This window comes from Microtus ochrogaster, chromosome 10 (genome assembly GCF_000317375.1).
Source record: "Microtus ochrogaster isolate Prairie Vole_2 chromosome 10, MicOch1.0, whole genome shotgun sequence".
NCBI lineage: Eukaryota > Metazoa > Chordata > Mammalia > Rodentia > Cricetidae > Microtus > Microtus ochrogaster.
In genome coordinates, this window is record NC_022016.1 from 19,150,303 (window position 1) to 19,177,378 (window position 27,076).

General features: G+C 39.1%; 1 protein-coding gene and 1 pseudogene across 10 annotated transcripts in view; one reads left to right on the forward strand and one right to left on the reverse strand.

Moving 5' to 3' along the window:
- Positions 1-27,076, reverse strand: part of Mpdz (multiple PDZ domain crumbs cell polarity complex component) — a 152,510-nt gene that overhangs the window by 77,684 nt on the left and 47,750 nt on the right. For all 10 annotated transcript variants that reach the window (XM_013348246.2, XM_026782211.1, XM_026782209.1 and 7 more), the window contains 15 exons: positions 26,581-26,793; positions 24,027-24,166; positions 22,407-22,620; positions 21,528-21,656; positions 19,908-20,117; positions 17,289-17,403; positions 16,902-16,990; positions 10,674-10,857; positions 9,266-9,337; positions 6,428-6,534; positions 5,446-5,592; positions 4,488-4,652; positions 2,589-2,774; positions 1,405-1,614; positions 253-369 (listed from right to left, as the gene is read on the reverse strand). In XM_013348246.2, coding sequence (XP_013203700.1) covers positions 253-369; positions 1,405-1,614; positions 2,589-2,774; positions 4,488-4,652; positions 5,446-5,592; positions 6,428-6,534; positions 9,266-9,337; positions 10,674-10,857; positions 16,902-16,990; positions 17,289-17,403; positions 19,908-20,117; positions 21,528-21,656; positions 22,407-22,620; positions 24,027-24,166; positions 26,581-26,793 — 2,298 coding nt within the window. The remainder of the gene's footprint in view (positions 1-252; positions 370-1,404; positions 1,615-2,588; positions 2,775-4,487; positions 4,653-5,445; positions 5,593-6,427; positions 6,535-9,265; positions 9,338-10,673; positions 10,858-16,901; positions 16,991-17,288; positions 17,404-19,907; positions 20,118-21,527; positions 21,657-22,406; positions 22,621-24,026; positions 24,167-26,580; positions 26,794-27,076) is intronic.
- LOC101982106 lies at positions 25,110-26,398 on the forward strand (annotated as a pseudogene).

Genomic DNA, 27,076 nt, shown 5'->3' on the forward strand with positions numbered 1-27,076 from the left:
AGGAGCATGGGATGTACTCACTCATATTTGGTTTCTAGCCATAAACAAAAATCTGTAATTTAAAAATACTAACAAAAAGAATTGTCTTCCTTCCAAATTAGTATTGGCATAATACATAATGTCAAAGACCTACTTATCACTCTCTAGTTTAGAGCAACGTGTACACACTGAGCTTCTACATACACTATGCAAGTCAATCAATACAACTGCAGCAGAACACGTATTAAAAACAAGTCAGCTGTGGCCACTAACCAGAGCCAAGTCGGCCCTGAAGAGGGCTTTGTCAGGCAGGCCTGGCTCCTTACAGGGGTGCGGTGAGCAGAGAAAGGCATCCTCCTTGGCAGAAACATATCCTTCTTCTGGTGAAAGCTGCAGGAAATTGGTGTGGAGAAGGGGTTTGTGGGAAAGAAAGAATGACAAAGAAAATGGGAAAGTGGGAGGGGGTAAGAGAAGGAAGAATGAAGAGCAGAGATGGAAACTTCATGTGATAACATATGACCGCAATATAGATGGGAACTTCATGTGATAACATATGACCGCAATATAGATGGGAACTTCAATCTTAGACACTACTGGTCTTGACATTTCGTTTGAAAGGACACAGAGGCCTTTCTTCCTAGCATAAATACCAACAATTAGAGAAGAACCTCTTTCTACTATTTTTTATTCTTGCAAATTACAATCAAAGTCAATGATTTTTATAATAATCTTCTGATCAGTTTTATCAGCTAAATATTCTGGCTAAATAATGAAAGGCAAATTTAAGGATTAAAACTTTAAAAGCTGCAGAATAAAGCATTAAAGAAAAATCAATGTTTTGTTCTCTCTTTCTAGAGTATTATACAGGATGCAATTTTCTTGACAAGGAATGTTACTGAGGACATAATGAACTCCTCCAACTTCTCTAAAATAAGTGGAAAGCACCTCTTCCCAGGTAGCCATTAGAATTCTTGTGAGAAACTTTGAAAATACGTAAAACAACCCACTGCCCCTACAATTAAGAGGGGGCAACGTGAGAGCTTAAATACAACACGGTTTATAGGACCAAATGAAGCCTAACTTCCTTCTGCTCGAATCCCTCCTGACTCACACTGCAGTCCTGAGCCACTGAGAACTCTAGACTTGCCCTTCACTTTCTAACAAGAAGGGAAACCTTAATTGTCTTACCACAATCACCCAGTATCAGCAATCCGCTATAGGAAAGGCATTTTTCTATTAATCAAGCTCCACTGTTAGCGACAGAAATACTCAAAGTATGTTTCAGTATAAAAAAAATATGAAAAATCAACTTCAAAAAGATTTTGATTCTAAATAGTTATTGTTTTTTCCTAAGTGGTAGTAAAGTGTCTCCCTAGGCATTTCCCTTACAAATAAACAAGAAATCAATAAAATCCCAGTTCTTACAGGCAAAGGCTTGGCCACTCCTATCCGCACTATCCCGGAGGGTGCTCCCTTCAGAGCTCCCACAGCCTCTTCAAGACTGCTGTTTTCCAAGTTGACGTCGTTGACGAACATGAGCCTGTCGCCTGGAAGAAGCCGGCCATCCTTTTCAGCAATGCCACCAGGCACCAGAGAACGAATCACTATCACAGTGCTTGCTGGATCGATGGGGTCCTAAAGGGCAGAAGGTGAAAAGAAGTCAGCTCTTCTGACATTGGAGTAAACTTTACAAGTTAACCCTTCTAACTGCTGAGTGTCTGAAGGTTTTCATGGAGGCTCTAATGGATACCTAGCACAATGTGATGTCTATTTCATTTTGGAAAGATCAGAGGTGTTGCCAAGCACCATGGAAGCCTCATTTGCTGGTATCAAATAGACCCCGAGATAATATTAGATAACTTCAAGAGGATATTTTAAGTTTGGGGTAGACTGTTAAGTTTTACACTATCACTTGAAGCTAGATGTCAAGGGTAATTGTAACCATAGTATTTACAGATGGATGCAGTTTGACACAGGCCTTGTCCTTTAGAAATGAAGAAATACAAAAGAAGTCATTCGGTATTTGGTGTACATGGCTCGAGTACAAAATTGTTAAGAGTAACCCCTGTGTTTTATCAAGCAATGTTCAGCATTTCCACATTTGCCTCACACAAAAAATTCAGGGAAGAGTGCAAGTCATACTGAGCCAATTTATAAACAATCATAAATTTAGTAAAAATGGCGGGAATGTTAGAATTTGTGATATATCCAAGTACAAACTCATCTTCCACATTATACAGAAGAATGAAATAGCAAATACTTTATGGATTATCACTAAAATATAAGTTGTCTATTAAAAATATGGAAATGAAAATATTCCTCAAATGACAAAAAGAACCCACTGTATTATGATACTCCTTAAAAGCATTCTGTGTTTTGCTCAAATTCTTGAGCTGAAATACAAAACAGTTTAATAACTATAATGCTTAAAGAAACCTTTTATAATAAAAAAGAAATCATACCTATCGTATTACTATTCTGAGAAATTAATTTTAACAATTAAATGTCATTACTTACTATAAAATAGTATTTTCTTGTTATCTGATAGCCTCAATTCACTTTTAAATTATGGCATCTTTTCAGCAATTAGGAAAATAGGATCTCTTTACCTGGTAGTCTAAAATGCTGAAGCCAAGGCCCCTGCTCCCTTTCTCCAGCTCTATGGACTGAATGGCAGCCTCCCACATGGCCAGTGGCGTTTGAATCTCCTCAGCATTCTGATCTACAGCAGGCATCGCCAGCATGGGATCCTCTGTCTCTGAAGAGCCGATGAGCTCACCTAGATCTACATGAGGCTGAATAACAGATCAGGCATCTCTTATTTCATAGGGAATAGCATTTGACACATGGATCAACACTCAAAAAAAAAAAAGTTGGGTTCCTGTATCTGTACAGAATAAAATATTCTCAAAAACCCAAGTCATAACAGGTATTAAAAATAAGCAGAAATTTTCTATAAGCTTATTATGTGGTTATGCATCTATGGCATGGTTTATAGGTGACTTTCACTTCTTATATAAATTTGAATTACCTCTAGATGGAGAATAAAAAGAAGTGTGTTGTTACTAACTAGAAAGTATTCAAGATAAATAAAGGCTAAATTCAAGAAAAGGTGGGTATGTGTAAAGCTTTGAATTATATACAAATAAGGCCTCCACAATACACAGAAAGGTGGATTATGTAGGGGTGACAGTTACAGAACATTTGACGTAGAAAGTGGCCTTCAAAGGTTAGCCTCTATCTAGAAAAACAAATCAGAGGGAAAAGAGCAGACCCAATATATCTGTATAAACATGTCAAATTTAACAAAGGTGTTTGTCAGAATAAAATTCTAGTTTGTGTGCTGCCTTTGCTTTTGATATACTATTGCACTGCCTAGAGCCATGGACACAAATCTCCTTCCCTTGCCTTCCTGGGGCCATGTCATGTAAACACGTGCATTCGTTGGCACCCCATGAACATGTGCTTACTTCAGCACCATGTGAACATGTGCATGCTCCAGCACCATGTAAACACATGCATGCTTCAGCACCATGTGAACACATGCACACATGTTGGCACCCCATGAACACATGCTTGCTTCAGCACCATGTGAACATGTACACACGTTGGCATCTCATGAACACATACATGCATATCCGTGGCTCAGCTTGGGAGTGACATAAAATTTAGAATACTGTTTCTTGTTCTGCCCTATGATGACCACCCATATGAATAATAAACTATGTACTTGATCCATTTAAGCTGTAAAATTATTTTATTATATTGATTCCATCAGCATAATGTAAATGGAGTTCCTTCCTCCTGAGATCTGATTAGGGTCCTATGCTAAATGTGCATAGCACTTCCTCCAACAAGTGATTACCTTAGGTTTTGAACACTGTGATACAAACAGGTAGGAATAAGGAGACAAGAATATGCACATCACAGAAAGTTATTTGATGTCAATTATAAGTTCAATGTTCTCATCTTCTTACATTAAAATGCACAAATACATTAAAACCTATATATACACTGAAAAATATCTTTCTATATTTTAGCTATTCACTAAATGGTTAAGTGCAGACCAGAAACGGCTGGTCAGGTATATAAAAGTATCTTTTTTCATCTGTGTACAACACATATACTACTTGCATACTTCTGCCAACTGGGACAGAACTAGTTAGTAGGAACGCTGCAGGTACACAGCGATACCTAACATCAAGGTCAAGGTGTGCAGTGGTACCCCCTGTAAGTACCGCTGAAGAGAAAGTCTCCATGATGGACATCATCCTAACCTACATCTTACAGAAACAAAAGTTGATGTTCAGAAAGGTGAGGTGACTTGTCTAGGTTAAGCATCAATTCTGATTCAAGTCCAGGGCTGTGTGACTTTATACCTATTCTATAAAGCATAGACTGTGTTAAAAAATGAAGTATTAATGAATATAAAAATACCTTAACATTTTAACACTATTAAGCCTTGCTGGGATGCGTTCAAATTAGCGATGTTTCTGTAAGTCTGATACCTTTTCTGTCAGCTCAAGGTCACTCATGTCCAGGCCATCCAGTTCTGACGCGGCAGTGGGTGGCACAGTCCGGCGGCAACACACCATTGTCACATCTATGGGCAGCTCTTTTAAAATATTGACCACGTCTTGATGATTTTCTCCAAGCAAATTTATACCATTCACCTGCAGAAGAACAAACATGGCCCACAGAAGATAAAGTCTCATAATAGAAAGATTGTTTGAGAGTATCGTTTTCCCATGAATATAAACTCACTATGGAGATGCCTGTGGTTCTGCCGTGCCCAGAACTGCAGTTAGAGCGGTGTGAGTACCAGCTAACAAGGTCTGCACTCACGTTTGGAGTCTCGCTATAACTGGAGCTCCTCAAGCACTCAAGACAAAACCCTTAGCTTCCCCTAGGTGTGATGGAAGAGAGGATAACAATATTCCCAAGGATGCAGAATAAAAAATGATAAAGAGTTAGTATTTAATAGGTTTACTAAAAAGAAATGGTGCAGATAGTATGCAAACATGCTTTTAAAACTGGGAACAAAAATTTTCCAAACATTTTTTTTTTATTTCTGCATATAAAAAAACACTGACAGATTGCAGAGAAACAAATACCAGTGGGTAGCTAGTGAGCGACATGAAATGAGTGGGGACAGAAAGGACTATTGTTTGTCACTATTCTCTGTGGAAGCACACGAAAGTGCTGCCTATTCTAAGAAATGAGTACATATTATAAATTGTCATAGAAGGTTTCATAGTCTTTGGAAGCTAAACCATCATAGAACACAATACAACAAACACCACCAAGACAGAAAATATGGAACTGGCTCTGTAGTTCAGGGCACACACAGCTCTGGCTTTTCTGCTTTGGGTTGGATTTAAGATCTAGGTATTTGTCACCATTTAATTCTCCAGCAGCCTTTTCCATCTTGTGTCTGTAGAAAAAAACGAAACCCAAGATCCTCACTTCCAATAGCTCATCTCCACTGAAGAGCTTCCCACTGTGTCCCACAGGGCCTTCTGGCAGAACAGACCGGATGAAGTGATGGCCCACTGTTGCTTCCAGACTTATCCCCAATCCACTGTTCTCACTGAACTTGCTCACATGAGCCACCTGAAATGAGAGAAACCATCACAACTCTAGCACTCTTTTGAGTTTTTCTCTACTCGTGTAAATACTTTAAGTTCACCCCCACACACACACAAAATACTCAAATTTCGCACAAACGCTTCAAAAATCTTATTGTAAGCTGCACATCATTTGAGAGTTGCCAGTGATAAATACCATTAGACATTAGTCTAATAATTTCACAGACCACCAAAGATTAGAAGGTGACTATCCAGCCACAAGCACCCAGGACCATTTCAGTGCCTACTGAGAATATAGTAGCAAATGGGTAGAATGCGGGTAATAAATGGGACGCAGGCAAAAACTGCTATAGACCCGAGCACAGCTGACAGCCTAAACAGCTATCATGGGGTGCCATGTGTCACTCCCCACAAACAAATAGATTTACCAAACAAGACCTTTCATATCGTAAAGGTAGTTGGTGAAAGGTCAGTATCAGAGTGAAATCACCTGACTCTGAACCATGATGCCGGACAACCATCTTCTTAGCCCTGAAAACCTAATTTAAGAGTTCACTTACTCTAAGGAACTGCCAGGTCCTCACTGATGTTACCAGCCCCCTTTATGATTATGTTAACGCTGCCAAGTACACAGCCAGCAAGGAGAAGGCAGAGGTGCTCCCATTTACCTGAGTATGGACCTCAATGACGTGGCTTGTAAACCTTGTATTTTGCTTACTTAGCTACCATTACAGCCTTGAAGAGTTCTAGAAACTTGATCTCCCTCTTGCGTTCATCCCAATGATTATCTTATTTTCACCATGAATTTCATGGTCACACACAGGCACAAGTCAGGAAATATGAAGAGCAAGCTAACCTACCACTATTTCATAATTAATTCCCATAATTCTCTGCCACTTCGCCAGCAGGGCAGCCTCTTGCTGCACATCTTCTGCTTCTTCCAGCTCATTTGACAGCAATGGATACCCTGAAACAGTCAAAGTATTGAAGTTATTACCAGCACCCAAAACTCACCTTCTATACCTTTGGGAAGGGAGGAAAACCTAGCGAAATCTTTGTCTTTTGCCTTGTCAGACTTATTAGTCAATGCATGGGTTCCTCAAGTTAATCAAATTTTAATGATCAAACTTCGACTAATGCTTGTATACTAATGCTTGTATACGTAACACCTTTTAAATTTTGGACTTTCCATTAAAGTCTCCATATATTATCTAAAATTCACTAAAATGACAGTGTTTGGGCTACTCTAAGACACACAAGCTTATCTACTGGTTATATTTAGTGATTTCACAGTAAAAAGTGTTTTCAGAGGAAAGGCAGCTATGATATTACCTCACAAACAATATAAATTAATAATATACAACGCCATGAATAACAGGAGACCATGAAATAGTAAGAGAAAGAAACACTGAAAAGCTGAGAATGTGTATTTAGACAAATGCCTATAGTCAGAATCCCACCAATTAGCCAAAAAGGAAAGGAAGGCATCAAGCAAGTGATGTCAGTAATTCCCAATGCAGAGTGTGCAGCTGAAAGCTAGTGGTCAAAGGAACACCTCCATCGGTCTCTGTTTCTGGAAGAGTTCCTCAGCGGAGCCCCAGGTCCAGCCCTATGGCAGTCTAACATCACTCTGCCTTTACGCAACATGGCTTTCTTTGAAAAACCTCCATTCTCTCGCAGTCTCTAAATGAACTTAAGGAATATTCCAAAATTCAGATTTCTACCAGTTGCCTTCTCTCTCGTGGGATCTTCAGGCTCGTCATGTTTTAGTTAATATTATAATTTTGTCGGGAGAAAATGGACAAAGTTGGTAACTGTTTTTAAAGGCTTCAGGACAGAAAGTAGTTCATTCATGTGCAAGGTCCTACGTTCAATCTCTAGCTTACAAAACGAAGCAAAACAGGACTGAAACTATCTCTGTGGATAAGAGTTTTCTCTTCAAAATAAAATTAGGTGCAGGAGGGGTAACAATCAGCAGTAAGTAGGCCTGATTAAGAAATTTTTAAACGTAATTCTAGGAGCAGAGGCAATGCTGAAGTCCCCAGTTCACCTTAAATCATTCCTTTGCCTTCCCACAGCTCAATAAGAACATAATACAGGATTCTAGTGGGATGTGGGGAACCAGATGACACTGCTGAGATCGTATTCATCCCGCCAACCCAAGACCATGCCCTTCCAACCTTCCACCTCTGCCTAGACTACACTTCAGAAATTTAAACATACAAACAAAAAGCCACAGAGCCCTGTTCTCCAACCTTAGTGGACAGTCAAGTGACCATCCTACACAGAGAGTCACCTTTCTGCAGAAGGACAGTGGCATCCCACCCTGTCAGGATGGACAGAGTAGCTACATCAGAACCACTTCCAGACTTCTGCTTTATTATCATTAGTTTTTAATAATTCAAGAACTCTTGATTTCAAGTCTGGAGATGCCAACCACCAACTACCCTTCCACATACATATGCAAATTTCTCATTAGCTGCCTGTTCCATAACAAGACAGATGATTCTGAATCTTTAACATAACCCCTAGTGCCCATCTTCATTTCCTATTACAAGTCATGGTCTAAGTATTTTTATCCTTTCCCCCACTCTTGATATTCACTTTAGCCTAAGTATTTTCTTTACTAATTAGTGTAAAAATGGCAGAATGTAATTAATATGTATGAACACTACACATTTTCCTTCCTGGATAGCATTACATACACAAACCCTTTAAATAATAAAAATAAACTAGAACTTTCAGCAGAGGAAGAAATGCAATTATGATAGCACAGAGACAGTAAAGACGTTTCTGGGGACCTGCTGACCAGCAGAATCCACACAACCACAGAGGAAGGGTTTTCCATTTGCTCAGTGGCTGTTAAGTTACCAAATACCCAACAACAGGGATGGGGAAAAGAAACAGGAGTCACATGGCATAAAAAGAGGGCAGATCTTGTGTGAAATACGTTAAAAACAAGGGATCCTAGTAAATCTACAGTGAGGGGAATTCTTAGATAGGCTTAGAAATTCTCTGTAGAAGTGCTTTCAAGCCAAGTCCCCAACATTACACTTGCAACTCCTGAAAAACTAAAATGTAAACATCAGCCTCCTCAAATGGACAGTTCCACGCATAAGTGGTAGGATGTGCCTGAAATTTGGCACTTAGGAGCCTGAGGACAGATCATGAGTTCAAGGCCAGCGGGGGTACATAGCAAGGGCCTGCCTCAGAAAAGAATCATCACAACAAAAAGCAATTATTTTCATTCCTTAAAACCTCGAAGAGTCTCCATGCCTGTTTTTAAATAACTTATATTTTACTACTGTTTCACAATTGGGTAGAAACACATCAACTATATATAAACACTCAGTTAAAACTACACATATTATCAATTGAAGCCTCAAGAGTAGCTCTGGTGCATGCACATGCATGTGTGTACATGTGTGTGTGTATGTATGCACATACCCGCACACACACAATTGTCAAAGACCAGACTAATTCAGCAAGAAAATTCACCAACTATAAGTTAATTATTTTATCTAAGAAAGCGGTTAGTCCTATTGATAAATACAGATTTGTAAACATCATTTTTCCTGAGATGATAGTACCATATTTCTAATGGTTTGGTTACTCACTGACTGTTGTAAAGGCTTAAGTTCTTTGCAAACATTCTCTCTAAACCACAATTAACACGGAAGACTGGATTTAAGTGTTACCTTCTTCTTCAATCGGCAATATGCTGGTATTTCTCCTCAAAGATAAAGACTCTTCATCTGTTTCATAATTTTCTTAAAGATAAAAATATTTGAATAGTTATAACCATGAGATAATAAAAGCATTTGAATTTTTCTAACCCCACATTATTTGAATCTCTGATTAGGGTCAATTTTAAAGCGACAAACTCCACAGAAATCATAGGTACTTACTATCATCCTCTAAGAGGGCTAGGGCTTTCCTAAAACCGGCCTGCCCATTTCCTAGGAATGCATTACACATGCATGGCACAAACACCAACAAGCCCAACATGCTGCAAACAATGACTTTCCGAAAGTCAACAGCCCGTGTTGGAGATTATCTCAATAATTTGTAGGGGTACTCATGGACTTCACCTTATAAATGACATTTGTGTTTGAATTTGTGAGCTTGTGTGTAGGTGTCTGTCTTCATGTATGTTCAGATGCATGTGTACATGCCCGTGGAGGCCAGAGACCAACTTTACATGCCTTTCTTCAGGAGCTCTCCACCAGCGCTTTTGAGACAGGGTCTTTCACCAGGACCTGGAATTTGCCAAGTAGGCTAGGATGGCTGGCTAAAGATTCCCAGGGATTCCCAGAGTCTCTTCCCTCCAGAGCTCAGATTATAAACACGTGACCACACCCAGCTTTATTATGAGTCTGGGATGGAGCTCAGGTTCTCAAACTTGAGTAGCAGTAACTCTACCCTCAGACACGTCTCTAAACCCAGTAAAAGGCATTTCTAGAATTCAATTTGACAATTTAAGGAGATTATGTGCAATTAGTTAGCAGTGTTTCTAATACAAATCCAAGCATGGGATGGAGATTACTCAGTTGGTACAGTTTAAGGACTTGAGTTTGAATCCGCAGAACCCATGTAAAACTATGTACAGTAAAATGGGTCTGTAATTTGTTCCTATGGTGAAATGGGAGCTGGAAAGAGGGAGGAGATTCGCGAGAAGCTTGTGGGCCAGCTAGCTCGGCCATACACAGCAGTAAATAACAAAAAGAAGCTGTCTCAAACAAGAGAGAGAGAAAAGACTGGCTGCGTCTGCGGCTCTCCTCTGACTTCCATATATGGCATGTGTGTGTGCGCGCGTGCGCACACCATGTATAACCACCCACGCACTCTCTAAAAGCATCAAACAAAACTGCACCCCTGTAGAGACAACCTTGATGACACCCCAATTAATGTAGAGGCAGGAAGGAAGAAAAGTTTTTTCTGCAGCTGAGAAACGGTAGTGGGGGTGACTGGCAGAGATGGGTGTCTAATGCACAAATCCACAGATGCAGCTAATACCAAGAACAGTTTTCTGTATAATTTACTTTAGAGTTAGAAGAAAATACTAAAATAATGCAAAAGTCTGAGAACCAGGTCCTTTGGCATTACCTTTGCTGACAGTGGCATCACCAGGTGGCACAACCACGCCTTCTGAGGTGTCGTCTCTTGATGTGAATTCTGCTTCCTGTCTTGCACCCTTCCTCATTAGTGTCAGACGCACTGTCTGTCCTGTGTGACGTAACACCTCTACTGCTTGTTGATTGGTGAAACCTTGAAGGTTGGTGCCATCTACCTGTGATAACAAGACACATTAAAAATCAAGAGCACCAATTTTTATATCAATTTTTATCACTCTTTCTAAAAAAAAGTTTCACTAATTAAAAAAAAAAATCTTACATGAATGATTCTATACAAACATGTATGGAAAATGTATTTGCTTTTCTTTTCAAAACTTCATAAATTGAATTTTAAAATGTATCCATTGCCCAAATGTCCCAGAATAATACCAGCAAAAACAAAACAAAAACACTATAATGGAATAGATCTTAAACTATACTCCAGTTTAGATTCTTAATACTCGCACGTAGAACATGGAATGAAGACACCTACTTTCCCAGAGCTCCAGAGCATGGTACTCTGCACTGGGACACATAGAAACTAGTGTTATTACTAACAGAGTAAAAAGGTAATAAACAAGAAATCCCAAGGCTCCATGGAAATAAGCAATTAACAGCCAGACTATATCTAAACACCAATCGAGAAACTTCCTTTAACTCTGTCCACTCCTGCCTGCAGGAGAGCTATGGGGTCAGGCCTGACTCAGTGAGACCACACACAGGAGAGTAGCAGAAGTAGGCACAGAGGCAAACTGCCTCTAGTCATGAAAGGAGCACATCCACCATCATGTTAGCATGGATACAGGCTCCACAATTAGCGGGGGAAATTATAAAGAAAACACCAATCACACAGTGGAGAAAACCGGCTTCCTTAGATACTCTATGTAGCTTTCCAAGTCATTCTCCAACAACCAGTATCTACTAACAGAAATGGAGAATCTATTTCTCTTACAGGGTATTAAAGGCACATTTGCCATTTCTCAATATCAATCATAATTCTATTATTGATTTCAACTATGAGTCACTTTACCTAACAGGAATCCTGATTTTATCTGTTGATTAGCTAACATTTTGAGAGAAAAAGAGTCCCTTTATCAAATAATTGTTACACAGAATGCCAGAATAGAAAAAGGTTTAGGGTCAAATCACTTCTGCTTTCCTGACGCTGTACTGCACACAGCTTAACAGTAGCAGTCCACAGACTACAATCTGTAAAAGAAGAGCAAAATAGTTTAAAATTATAAAATAAATGCTTCCTCAAAATAGTAAATAATTTCTTAATCTTCTCAGCACCTCAATAAATACAAATTAAAAATAGACTGTTGCTTCAATACTTGTTGTCAAAACAAAACCAGAACAAATAAAGACTATAGTTGTAAAAATGCAACTAGAAAGACAGGAAATATTACCAATTTGTGTGACACTTTGCACTAACTGAACACATGGTCAAGAGTGCTGCACAGTGCTTACCAAGGTTAAGGCACTTCGAAATTTGAAAATGTTGCTAATAGTAAAATCAGAATATGGGTGATAGTGGAATAATCTTATTAAGAGAAATAGAAGACAGGGAAAGTAGACCTCCCCTCTATAAGTACATGTCTTTATCACCTTCCTTGGCTAATAGGAAATAATCTCTGAGGATCACTCACATAAGAATAAAGACAGTGACAACGGGGAGGCAAGTTTCTGTGAGAATTAAAAGTTTGTACTCCCTCAGTAAACATTTCTCTAAAATATACTAATACAGCAAGTCCTATACCAGGTACTTTGAAGGTCTAATGTTTTCTTAAGGGAAATACAAGGGGCATTATATTCTGTCCTAAGGTAATGTAACTGAATCAAGAAGCTTGCTAAAAGACAGCACCAGTGAATATCCAAAAGGACTGAGAAAAACCCACGAGCCTTAATTTTACACAAAGAAGCTACAGGCAAATTAAGAAAGCTGGGGATCGATGAGGTGGCTCTCCCCAGGGAAGAGCATACCAACTGGCTGCCCAGTACTTATTGGCCAGTCCTGAAAACATACATACAAGTAATATTGTACAGACTGAACAGATTATATTTAGAAATATTCACACAAACATACACACACACACACACACACACACACACACACACATATGCAGTAACAATAAAAAATTAAGAGGAATGAATTTGAAAGAGAATAGAGAGGGGTATATGGGAGGGTTTGGAGAAAGGAAAGTCAAAGGAGAACTAATATAATTAAATTATAATTAAAAATTTTTAAAAGTTTGCTAAATAGGGCTGGGTGGTGGTGGCACACACCTTTAATCCCACTCAGGAGGCAGAGGCAGGCAGATCTCTGTGAGTTCGATGCCAGCCTGGTCTACAAGAGCTAGTTCCAGAACAGGAACCAAAAGCTACAGAGAAACCCTGTCTCGAAAAACCAAAAAAAAAAAAAAAGGTTTGCTAAATAGATAAACACAGAGCTATAAATGGCTAAGATCTAGCCATTTCTTAATTCCATTCCTTAAATATATACACAAAAAACGTGAAAATGTATCCTCATAGAACTTTGTATGAAAACGTTCACAGCATCCTTAACTCTGCCAGCCAACAAAGGAAAACACCTCTCATGGCTGAACTAATAGGTAAAAGTGGAGAATCTACCCACAGTGAAACATTACCTAATAATGAAAGGAAGTGGAAATTAACCCTGTAACATAGAAAAGGCAAGTCTACAGAGACACAAGTAGACCCCAGACTGCACAGGCCTAAGAAGATAGGGGAAGCAGGAAGTAAGGAATACAGCAATGAAAATATTCTATAACCAATTGCAATGCTGAATGTCCAACATTGTAAGTATATAAATAGACACTTAATTATACACTTAAAGGTATAAATTAAAGAATATATAAATTACTTATAATGCTAATTTGAAACACTGTCTAGTGAATTGATATAGATATTTGAAGGAATAAAAATGCAAACTTTTAACTCACCATTATTGTGCTGGATAGTTTTCGGTCAACTCATTAAAAATTATAGTCATCTGAGAGGAGGAAACCTCATTTAAGAAAATTCCTCAATAAGATGGGGCAGGAGGCAAATCTATAGAGCATTTCCTAAGGATTAAAGAGGAAGGACCCAACCATTCCTGGGCTGGTTCACAGTTCAATAAGAAAGCAGGCTAAGCAAGCCATGAGGAGCAAGACAATAAGCAGCACCCATCCATGGCCTCTGCATCAGCTCCTACCTCCAGGTTCCTGCTGTCTGACATACTGACTTCCTTCAGTGATATTCAACCAAGTTGGAAAATGGTCCAAGAATGGAGTCATGTGGGGTAAATTCTGAGTGCTTATGAGAACACACCAAGACAAGGGTCTCATGATTTCAGTTTCATCAAAACATGGAATTGTCCTTGGAATGTGCCTTTGTGCTCTGCTAGGGTGCAGCAGACAGGCGTTTGCTTCAGATACTCACTATTGCTTGCTGCTGTCATTCAATTAAATGCTTAAACTGTTACATGCCTCAATGGAAAAACATGTTTTTGACACAGGTGGATTGTCCTTGTGATTGTATCCAGCTTGAACTCACAAGAGCTTTACTCAAGGGACCTCTCTTAACTCTCACAGTATAAACTGTCTGATGTTCTGAATAATGCTGGCTATTGCATGAGACTTTAATCCACCTCATTTACAGGCTCCATTCTCCCAAGTCCCACTGCTTTTAGAGTGGTAAACATTCCCTCATTGCTTTTAATCATGGTGTCTCATCAGGAGCAATGGTAATGCTAACTAGCACAATTGTACAGGGATTCACATTGTCTATCATCTCTCCCTTACTCACAAAATAAAAAGTGTACAGTGGTTCATTTCCATTCATGGTGAGATAGAAACATACCGAGGAAGCCTTCAGCTAATATCCAAATGGGTAGGAAGCTCAACTTGATCTTTCAATTGAACATAAAGAAGTAAACGGATACAGTTAAGAATTCATAGTGTTGACGCCAGGAAAACTCTAAGAGATATGCTGTAGACTTTCCAAGGGCAGAAGTAATAGTCTTTATTCTTTTTACCCTAAATGTGATAGAAAATATGTAACAAAGAACCCTATCAATTTCGCATCTTCTTACCATCCAGTTCTTAGTGTTAAATGTTTTCAGACTGGTTTATCAAAGCTCTCAAGGTTTTTTTAGTTTTGTTTTGCTTTTGTTTTGTTTTTGTTTTGTTTTCAACATGTAGAGGAGTCACTGCCATGCTGAGTGACAACTTCCAACAACCTGACTCCACAAACCCAAGCCCCTCTCCCCATTCTCTGACATGCTTGGGTCGTGTCAGTGGGGTCACACATTTGTCTCTTTACAACTTGTTTATTTCAGTTAGTACATCTTCAAGACTGATCAATGTTGCAGTGTGTGACAGAATTTCTTTCTTTAGCAGGTCAATCAAAAAGCAAACCAAGACACCTGCATACTAAATTCTGTTTGTCCAGTTGTCACCCAACAGTATTGAGCTGCTCCTTGGCATGTACTATGTACAAACCACTGCTGTGAGTAAGGACTCTTTCATCTTAACTTGGCTTGTTCTGATTATTAAGATTCCAAGGGAATAACATATGTAATTAATGATAAACTAATAAACCAGTATTCTCCACCAAGGTCTTCAAAATGATAGTAAAATAAACACTGACAAAGAGAAAGATATTATAATTACAGAAAATTAGATAGAAGAGATCAACAAACAGGTTTCCTTGCTCTGGGTGATCTCATGGTCTTCAGTTTTTCACTGTGGACTTGAAATCCTTGAAGGAATCATATCCTCTACAGGTTTCCTTAGTGTACTTAACCCAAAATAATTTCTGGAGCAAAGAACAACTTGAAGAAGCCAGTATTCACTGAACAGTAGGTGAGATTTTTTTCTTAACTACCTGAAACAGCCACATACTTAAAACACACATTACTACAATAGCATAATGATCAGATTAAAGATGTCTGGATTCATTTCTCTCTCTCTCCTATGCATTTGCAGAACTGGAAGGAGCCCATCTAGTTGACATTGTCATACTGTAAGGTTAAAAATGTATAGATCTGAAATTTAGGTCCAGTTATAGTAAACATTAGTCTTCCTTCAGAATAGTTGCACAAAAAGTACTATATATAGTTAGTGTAACAAATTCATTATGATCATAATTCAAAAACATAAGAAAAATTACATAAGAAACAAATTTCCATTTTAGACTTTGGAAAAATAAAGCTTCTATAAAATGTTCCATTTAATTTGAAAATAATAAAATAGGCAAATATAATGACAGTCTCAAAGCCACTAAAGCTCGATTAAATTAATGAATCTGGGGTTATGGAGGTAAAATGATTGCTGTCCAACCACTAGGACCTATGTTGGGATCACAATCCCTACGTGAATAGATGAGTGTGGTAGTACAGGTATATAACCCTAGTGCTAAAAGATGGAAATAGCAAGCTCACTGGAGATCAGCCAGTCTAGCAAATCAGTGACCATATCTCAAAAATAAGGCATAGATGGATAGAAGGAAACACCCAGTGTCAACTTCTGGCCTTTGTATATGCAAACACAGGCAGACAGACATACCTGCATACATGTATAAGACAGAAATACAAACACACAAAAATCAATGTCAATAAATTTAGTTTTTTACAAAGTAAATTCAGCATATTTGGCACACAGGTTATGGGTAAATTTAGTTACAAATATGAAGACCTGACTTGCAGATCCCCAGGATCCCCAAAATCCAGGCATGGCAGTTTAGACTTTAACCTCAAAAAGGAGGAGGCAGAGATAGGCAGATCCAAAGAAACTCACCTGTCAGCTAGTCTGGCTAACTGATGAGCTCCAGGCTCAGTGAGAAATACTGTCCCAAAGAACAAACAAACACAGAAAGCTATAGAGGAAGACATCCAACACTGACCCCTGGCCTCTGGCACTCACGGCCAAATGAGCACATATGCACACAAACATCGAATTGCATGCATACTACACTCACAACTACATACATAGATATATAAGGAATTATTTCTTCATTTGAAAATTTTATTTTTATTCACATGTATGTGTGTGGGTGTAGTTTTAGGTTGCCCAACACAAGTGCTAGGAACCAAACTCAAGTTCTCTGAAAAAAATAATACATGTTCTTGCCCAAAAAAAACCCATCTCTCCCATCCCAGAGAACATAATTCTTAATCATGAAAATAGCAAAAACCATTATTAAACGTATAACTTACTGCTATAATTTGGTCTCCAATTTGGATTCTCCCATCATGCTCCACAGCACTGCTTTTTGTAATGCTCTTCACAAAGATCCCTGAAGGCTCTAAGATTAGAAATAAGTAATTTTTCACTATTTAAAAAGCACAAAGAACAGCCACCTTCTACCTTCCAAATGAAAATCTTAATTATGAATAAGTATCTAGTAAGAAGCCACAAAAGCATCTAGTACAACGAATAAGGCAATTGTTCAGCCTGTTGTATCAGAGTCACCATTACCAAATTCATTCTAAGAAAGCTGTCAAGTACTATTCACCAAAAGAAACCATATAATGACTGAAAATCTCACAAGACAGACATTAGGCAACCGCGATAGTCAGAAAATATTTAAGGTTTAATATTACCTAATTTTTTATCTCCAATATAACCGGCAATGGTAATTCCTAATCCTTGGACATTTTTAGTGAGTTCCACCTCGAACATCTCACTTTCTTCACTTTTTTGAGTAGACGCATCAACCTAAATAGTATTAAGAAATAAGTCTTTAGATAAATCAATATATAAGAAAAATAAGGCAGAATTTAAAAAGTCAAAGATGCAATTCGGGATTAATCTGAACTAAGATATTACTAACTAACTGTCCTGCAGAATTGGCCCCTCACATGCAGAAAATATAGACTGCATGGTTTCGTTCAGAAAAGAATGCAGAGAAGAAAGCTGGACCTCCCCTTCTTGGACAAACTACTGTACACATAAAATGTTAAAGATTAGATAGCTTCTTGTTAATAAAGCATTTTCATACATGGATCATCATCGTTTCTGAAGAACTTGGGATGTTTAAAGTTCAAAGAAGTCATGTTTTGAATAAACATAAAAAAGTTAAGATCTGGTGCTGTCACTTAGTCTTTCTGGACAGCCACCTACCAAGAAGAATAAGGAGCAGCTGCCATTTATGGAGCAGTTTCATTGTAAGACATTTCACATGTCTTTGTTTCTTATTCCTCCTAACTATCTAGAATTGCCCACATCACTTGTAAGCCAATGAGACAGGTCTAATTGTATCGACTTTTCCCTGAGGAAAGCAGCATGTATGCATTTCCTAGGACAAAGAGATAATATCTGGAGAGGTGGAATTCAAATCCCAACAGTTTGGCTGCAGGGTTCCTGTCTGTAAATGACGTACAGCATGTAAGACTGTACAATGTAGAACCACAGCCTCCACAGAGAGCTTCTACTCTTACCAACTATTTGTAGTTGAGTCTAGCACCATGAATATTAGTGACTCTCCCACAGCCATGTTATAAATAGGCTGATGATTTATTTATAAAAGAATTTAATGGCACCAAGAAAGTTTATTATATCACTCTTTAGTTTTCGCAGAATGGATGATATTCATAAAGAAAGTGTGCCTCTCTACACTGGCATATTGGCATCTTCTTGCTCTAGGATGGTAGCTGAAAAGGGCTTACTCACGTCTGAGCCTTCCGTATCATGTACTTAATGCAGTTATTAATTGTATGTTGAATTAAAGGGCAAATCTCCCTAAATAAAGCATTAGTGAACTGGCACATGCTACCAATAAGCCATTGATCCCATCCATTGGTGTGATATCAGCAGGCTCTCCAATAAACCCTTGAAAAATCAAGGCAATAGGCTTTACCAGGCACGCAGGTTGGTGCTGGCTTATAACATTTTCTGACTTCCTTTAAACCGTTATCTCACTTATGGTCCACCTAAATGAAGTATAATTTTGCAAGGAAAGTTGGACTCATTTTTTTTTCATTGCACATAATTATCTGTGCAAACTTAGCAAAAGTTTAAAGTTTAGATAATTACAAGAAAATGACAGGATGAAATCTGCTTCAATTGAAACAAATGTGTTTTCTATTTTTAATAAGTTATTCGAGTGCTATTTTAGAGGGTGGCAATTTGACTATCGAATGGTTTTAAACGGGGCACAAGCTTCAGAAATGATGATATGCAGAGAATAGACAGTGTCCTAAGCTTTCATTACATCAAGTAGTTTTCGGTATTGCATTCATTTATATATTGCTGAATAAAATGTTTTGTTTTCCACAAAAGAATGCCATTTGAACACTTTCATAAACAAGCTTGCTTTCTTCTTTCTCTCTGTAAAAAATAGCAACCGAATCTTGTCTAAAAACAACAGACTCATGGAAAATTAGAGTGTTCTAATAAAGTTTTTAAAGGGCTACGGAAGATGTTAGTTCATTAAAAAATAAGAATTTATAACCAGTGGTTAGAGCAATTTCAATGAAAGAAAACATGGATATTTTACAACTATGGGAAATGGATATAGGACCGACATGTGCCAGAAAAATAATTATCTAGAAAAGGGTAGAATTTGTTTCTAAAACATTTAAGACATTTCTGGATGGACTTTTTTTTATCCACTGTAGTCTTATGTCCTGTAAACCTCTAACTTCCAAGAGTTTTGAAATTTTCCAATTTTTTTCATATCAAACTTAAGATAAAACAAGACACACCACCAGTGAATCATGCTCCTGTACCATGCCAGAGCACACTGCTGCTGTTCTAACCAACTACCCAACATGACAACCACACGTCACAAGACTGGTAACAGCTCATATTCAGTAAAATGATGACACAGAGGTTCTTTAGCCTCATTCACTCCTACACTCCAAGCTCCCAGTCCCCAAGTTCCATTTTTCTAAAGAAAAATTGTTGAAAGGCCATGATTAGCATGATGACCCAATTTACAACAAGGCTTCTAGTTAAGACAAAGAAACAGGCTCAAATACAGGCATGATTAAGAAAAGAACCCTAAACTTTCATAAGTGCTTCAAAATACTATCCTTATACAGGACAGTGTGAAATTATCACATAGAAGCTTTAAGCAAGCTACTGTCCATAATTAAGGCATTAGTATCTCTACACATGCTCTCTGTTCGAGTCTGTTAATGCTTACATACAGCATCAGTGAATTTAATTTCTGCATGCTATTTTTTTAGACCGTACAGTCACTATTTCCAGCTACTTACACGCATCTCTGATGTAGAAACCGGGGAAGAGGAGAGAGTGACGCCCAAGGAGGAGGGTGCTGTGGTTTCTTCTACAGCACCTCTAGCAATCATCAGCTTAACTCTATTTCCGCACTGCCTGAGGACCTGTGCTACTTGCTCACTGCTCATTCCTGCCAGGTCGGTGTCCCCAATTTTTAGAATGTGGTCTCCACTACATAATCGCCCATGCTGAATAAAAAAAAAAAAAGAGTTCAAACAAGTATTGTGAAAATAACTGCACTAAAAATTCTAAATGACCTAGAGACAATATGAAAATGGCAATAGTAAGGCATATGTCAATCACATGGAATTAAATGTGTAGTTGTACACACATTGTCTTCTGAATCACTCTGGCACCATTCAAGATTGTGACAGCAAATGAAACTCGAATAGTTTGTTAAATCAATAGCTAGTATGATTTTTTTTTCAGTTTTATTTCTAGTTAAGAACTCACAAGGAAAAAAGATGACTGATTTTTTTATTTTAAAGATCAAGAAGAAAATATCATTAAGCATAGATGAAGTATGAAATCACTATGCCAACACAGCTCATATTAATTAGATTGTGAAACAAAACACAAGACAGTACTGGAATGCTCCTACAGTTCCTGTCTGGCATTCCAATTATAAATACCAAAGAACGCATTTGTAGCAAACACCCTAGTGAAAGGAAAACTCAGACAGATGAGAGATATGAAGAGAATCTGAAAGACTCTGAAATGACAGGCTACTCTGTACTGTCCAGCGCAGGTTACTAGTGTCAGGTGGCTGAGGGACACCAAGCATGTGGCCAGTTCAAGTAAGGATTAACCTTGTAATTTAACTTCATTTTATTATATTTAAATGTGAATGTATTTGTATTTTGTGTGTCCTAAGGAAAATATATAAATGGTGTTATCCCTTCTCTCTTGAGCATATGAAGTTCATTTGCTATTGCTAGATGTTGGTTAACACTTTAATGTCATGCTACTGTTAATAGCACGATTTAAAGAGCTGCTGTTTAACTAGGCTTCATTCATGAATATCTGGTGAACTCAGCTTCCCAACTTAAGTTCAAATCTATGAGTGAAAACCATAGCTTTATAAGTCTGTAAAGTTGAAATATTAAACACAGGTAATAAATATGTTGAACAATTTCCCACACATAATAAAGGGTACATTTCATAAGCCAAGCAAAAAATGAACTGTTTGTCCTATACAAAGATGAAACCAGGGACCCAGCACTAAAGGAGCAAGATAGGCTGATTTTAACTCAACAACAATGTACTTTTTACATAGTGTGCTTTATAAGCAGCTGCTAGGTTTACAAATAAACAACTATCAAACAAAGGGTAGATGTTTCTACAGGAACTGGAACCATCAGCCTAGTTCAGCCCCTGGGTTTTCAGGGTGTTTAGTGCATTGCCCATAACTGTATTTTAAGTAAGATCCATGTCCATTTTCAAGAATTCTCTTCCAAGTCTCAGAGGATATTTGAAGGTCACTTCTATGAAATGAAAGATTTATAGTTGATCGAGTTTTCCTTCTTTTAACAGACGATCTAAATGATGAAGCCACACATGCGCAAACAGAAAAATACCTATCTATCACAGGAGCTCACCTGGTCAGCCACTCCTCCAGGCAGAATGGTCTTGACTATCACACCAGTTGCCTTTCCCCCAATAATGCCAAATCCCAGGCCTGACCCGTCGTTTATCAGCTCTATAGTTTCCACATGCTGCCAGTGAATCTAGAACAAGAGCGTTGGGTGAGTTCATTGGCGTTAAATACTGAGGTCATACAGAATCATGGGTGCTAACCAAGTCCAGCTTTTCATTTAGTATTCTTCCCTTTCAAAAGACCATTACCACTATTGATATGATTCTTCCTATAGTTATCAAGATAACATTACAGTGACTTATTTAACCCACAAAAAACAGGCATTGATTCTGTAGAATATTTGTAAAACTTCCTTGTAAAGAAACTTCTAGCACAACAGCTGCACTAGATTAGGAGAATCCTCTGCCTAATCATGCCTTGAGGCAAGATGCTAATTTTTATAAGTTTATACCATCACTGACAGCTAACTATAACCACATGAAGTATGGTGGCACATACCTTAAAGCATGCAAGCATGCACGCACGTGCACATGCACACGCACACAGAAGGAAGGAAGGGAGGGAGGGGAGGAAAAAAAGGAAAATAAAACAAATCAAATTAAAGGTTTTTCTCTGCTTACAGGTAAAGAAAATTTTATTAAGAGACTCCATTCTGTATGAATGCTGTCAAACTATCAAACTTTGCAAAGTAAAGGTTGTTTAGAAATTCCAAACTTAATCATACTTCAGAAATAAATATCCCAAGTAGGAATATATTTTAAAAAGTAAAAACCTAAGAACTGAAAGCAAGCAAAGCTCTGAGGCATAAAGAAATGACAGGCATTGGAAAGTGATCATCACTGAAAAGGACCAGTGCTGCATTCTGTTCCTGTCTACTCACTGGATTCGAGTGGGCTGAAACTGTGCTGGCTGCAGATGGAGAGCGGGAAATTTGGGGGCTGGAGACCTGGGGCAAGGTGCCTCGGGCAACAACCAGCTGCACAGAGTCCTTGGCCTTCTGCAGGATGCTAATAGCCTGCTGGTGTGTGATTGTCTGGTCCAGGACCTGGCCATTGATGGCAAGGATCTGGTCTGTCTCCTTCAGTCTGCCATCTCTATCAAGGAAGAAAATGAAGTAAGGAAAGATGTGAATATTCTCAAGAAAATGACTTTCCTGCCACCTAAGTGTTCAGGTCCCTTTAATCCTAATGTAGAACATACATATTTTTAAAGCTTCTACTTTGAAACGTGAAGGATTTGGCTCCAGTGCTTGTGGCAATTCCTCTGCTACCAGAATCACTGTCAACGTTTGCCTTTTCATCATCTGCTGACTAACCCTTAGCACTCATTTATAACTGATCCTTTATTTTAAAAATGAACTTGTTGTGGAATATTACTTTAGCTAGGCAAAGATGTGCTCTATTTGTTTATGCTACATTTAACTATGTACAGATGTGTTGCTTTGCCTGTGTAAGGCACCCGATTGGGCGAATAAAAACCTGAACAACCAATAGCTTGGCAGTAGGGGGATAGGCGGGCTGGTGGCCAGGGAGAATAAGGAGAAGGAGTTATCTAGGCATGAGAGAGGAGAGGGGAAAGAGAATGAGGGAGAAATAGAGAGAGCGGGCCAAGGCCAGCCAACCAGGCAGCCTTCAGGCAGCCAGACGTGGGATAGAACATACAGAACGAAAGAAAGGTAAAAAGCCCTGAGGTAAAAAATACATGAAGAAAAACAGGTTAAATTAAATCATAAGAGCTAGTAGAACAAGCATAAGATAAGGCCCAGAATTCATAACTAATAATAAGTCTCTGTATCAAGATTCAGGGGCTCGTGGTCCAAGAAAGCCTGCCACATAAACATGCATTTCTTCCTGTTCTGAGCATATAAAAGACACATGGTTGAAATTATAATGAGGCAGTTCCGGTAATTTCAAGTCAAAAGGAGCCCAAATATAACAGTGAAATGAAAGATTACATTCAAAAGTTCCTTTCCTAACCAAAATGTAATTAATGACTATTTAAAAGCTCTCATTTTACTTGTGTACATGTGTGTGAAGTAAACATGTATCTGCATGACTGCTTATTCCCCTGTGCAGAAAGGCCGCAGGTTGACATTAAGGATCTTCCTCTAGCACTCTGCACCGCGATTTTGTGACAGCCTCTAGGCGAAATCGAAGCTCACGTGCTTTGCTAGACTGGCAGGCCAGAAAACACTGGCATCTGCCTAGCTCTGCTACCCTGGTGCTGGGTTAGAGATGCGGACCTCCTCATCTGGCTTTTCCATTCATTTCTGTGTGGATATAAACCAAGGCCCTCACATTTGCACAGCAGAAACTTCAGCCATCTCACCCACCCTGCAGCTCATTTTAATAGACCTGATTCATACTCCCAAATATCAATGACTCCCAAAACTGGTTAATATCTGATTATTTCATCTTTGGTTTGTATCCATTTCCCCCCATAGTGATCAAAATCTTTCTGATTGTTACATCAAACACAGAAGTTGCTGCGCCAGTCTCACCTGTGAGCCACACTGCCCTCTTGAATCTCCTGCACAAATATCCCCAACTCTCCCCTGTTTTCACTTCTGAGCCCAACAACACTAAACCCTAGGCCTCCACAGGGAGGTTTGAGGAGCTCAAATATTTCCACATGGCGACCCTGTTCATGAAACAAAAAAAGGAAATAAGATTAAGAGTCAATTACAAGCTGGCAGCAATGGTGCATTGTTTAAATGTTAGCTCTTGAGACTGAGATTGGGGATAGAGCGTTTTATACAAGCTTAGGTTACACAGGGAATACAAGCCAGCATTACAACCCAGATTACATAGCAAAATCCAAATCAAACTAAAAATCTCAAAATCAAAGATACACAAAACAAAAACCATAATGACAGATAACAGTCATCTTATTGGGGCATTGCTCTGTTTGTCAAAAAGAAGGAAGTAAAAAAAGAAGAGTTTAGCACTCATCACCTAGAATAGAGCCTTTCACTTTTCCAGAAGAGTATTTCTGGAATGCGGCACAAAATACCCCATTTAGAATGGGATCATTTTTCCAAACATCAGCCTTGAAATTAAGCATGCAAATAATGTTGTACAGACTAATCAGGATGTATTAATGAATTTTGGAATGCACACACGGGGGGGGGATAAAACTAACTAAAAGCAATATAGACGATAAATCCCAACTACATTTATCAGAAATGCAATATTTTATCTACAGTTTCATTTAAAAAGGTTCGTTAGTGTTTTGGTCCAGATCCCTCTTCCCTTTCACCTAGAAATCTGTCTCTCACTCCCTGACCTCCAGCTATGCTGACTTCATTGCAACTCACACTGCTAGGCAGGTAAAAATAGCCACATTTACTGCTTTATTTTATTGGTGTCATCTACTCAAGGTGTGTGTGTGTGTGTATGTGAGTGTGTGTATACAATAGAGAGGGAGGGAGTGAGAGAAGGTGGAAAAGAGGGATGAAGGGAGAAAAGGAGGGGAGGGGGGAGAAAGGGGAGCTGAGACCATGAATTTAAAAGGATTTTGCAGGAGTAAAGGGGGAAATAATGTATTATAATCTTAAAAATAAAATATAGCTCTATCGGCGGCGGCGTGTGAGGGGAGATGTCTCACAGGAAATTCTCTGCTCCCAGGCATGGGTCCTTGGGCTTCTTGCCGCGAAAGCGCAGCAGCAGGCATCGTGGGAAAGTGAAGAGCTTCCCCAAGGATGACCCTTCCAAGCCTGTTCACCTCACAGCCTTTCTAGGCTACAAGGCAGGCATGACCTACATTGTCCGGGAGGTTGACAGACCAGGATCCAAGGTAAACAAGAAAGAAGTCGTGGAGGCTGTAACCATTGTGGAAACACCACCTATGGTAGTTGTGGGCATCGTGGGATACGTTGAAACCCCACGAGGTCTCCGCACCTTCAAGACAGTATTTGCTGAGCACATCAGTGATGAGTGTAAAAGGCGGTTCTACAAGAACTGGCACAAATCGAAGAAGAAGGCTTTCACCAAATACTGTAAGAAATGGCAGGATGACATGGGCAAGAAACAGCTGGAGAAGGACTTCAACAGCATGAAGAAGTACTGCCAGGTCATCCGCATAATTGCCCACACTCAGATGCGTCTGCTTCCTCTGCGCCAGAAGAAGGCACACTTGATGGAGATCCAGCTAAATGGGGGCACTGTGGCTGAGAAGCTGGACTGGGCCCGGGAGAGGCTGGAGCAGCAGGTTCCTGTGAACCAGGTGTCTGGGCAGGATGAGATGATTGATGTCATTGGAGTGACAAAAGGCAAAGGCTACAAAGGGGTGACCAGTCGCTGGCATACAAAGAAACTGCCCTTCAAGACCCATCGAGGGTTGCGCAAGGTTGCCTGTATTGGCGCTTGGCACCCTGCCTGAGTGGCCTTCTCTGTGGCTCGGGCTGGGCAGAAAGGCTACCATCATCGGACAGAAAACAACAAGAAGATTTACAAGATTGGTCAGGGCTACCTTATCAAGGATGGTAAGCTGATCAAGAACAATGCATCTACCGACTATGACCTTTCTGACAAGAGCATCAACCCACTGGGTGGCTTTGTCCATTATGGTGAGGTAACCAATGACTTCATCATGCTCAAAGGCTGTGCGGCGGGAACCAAGAAGCGAGTGCTCACTCTCCGCAAGTCCTTGCTGGTGCAGATCAAATGGCGGGCTCTGGAGAAGATTGACCTGAAATTCATTGATACCACCTCCAAGTTTGGCCACGATCGTTTCCAGACCATGGAGGAGAAGAAAGCATTCATGGGACCACTCAAGAAAGACCGCATTGCCAAGGAGGAAGGTGCTTAATGCCAGAATTTGCTTGACTGGTGTGGTTGGTCTCAATAAAAACTTTTTCAGTGAAAAAATAAATAAATAAAATATAATATAATATAATTGAAAAATCTGAAGCATACAAATTCCCCCAAATTCTTTTTCACTCCAAAATTGTTCAGGAGTTTGTTATAAATGCTACTGCATTCCTCAAATTATCCAGGACTCAGACACCTTCTTAAATACATCCATTGCTAAGTCACAAGGAGAAACGCTCTTACCTGGGCCATATTTTTGATGAGCTGATCAAGATCATCAAAGGCTGGCTTCCCATCCATAACAGGTGGAGCACCAGGTCCAGAAAGACCTTCCAGGTTCCCATTATTTGGAGATAGTAAAAGTGATTCACTTGGCAGAGTAGGAATTATAGCAGAGCTGAGCTGAGGTATGTGGGCAGGGTCAGCATTGGGAGTTGCTAAAGTAGCAATGTTGACCTAGGAGGATGCAGAGATTAATAGCAACAATTCTAGTGTGTCTAAGTCAACTGCAGTCATTATGCATTCTTGTGAGACGCAAGAGTAGCCCTGAGGCCACATGTCTCTTTAATTTTGGGTTAATGTTTCTCAAAACCATTAGACTGAACAGACAATCTGGCCAATTCCTGCTAAGCCTGGAATAACAACACCAAATAAGATTATTATGTTTTGCAAAACAGTACATCAAAATGGCTCTTACATGGCTCTAAGTAAAGCTAAGTGAAAGCAGTGTAGACAGTTA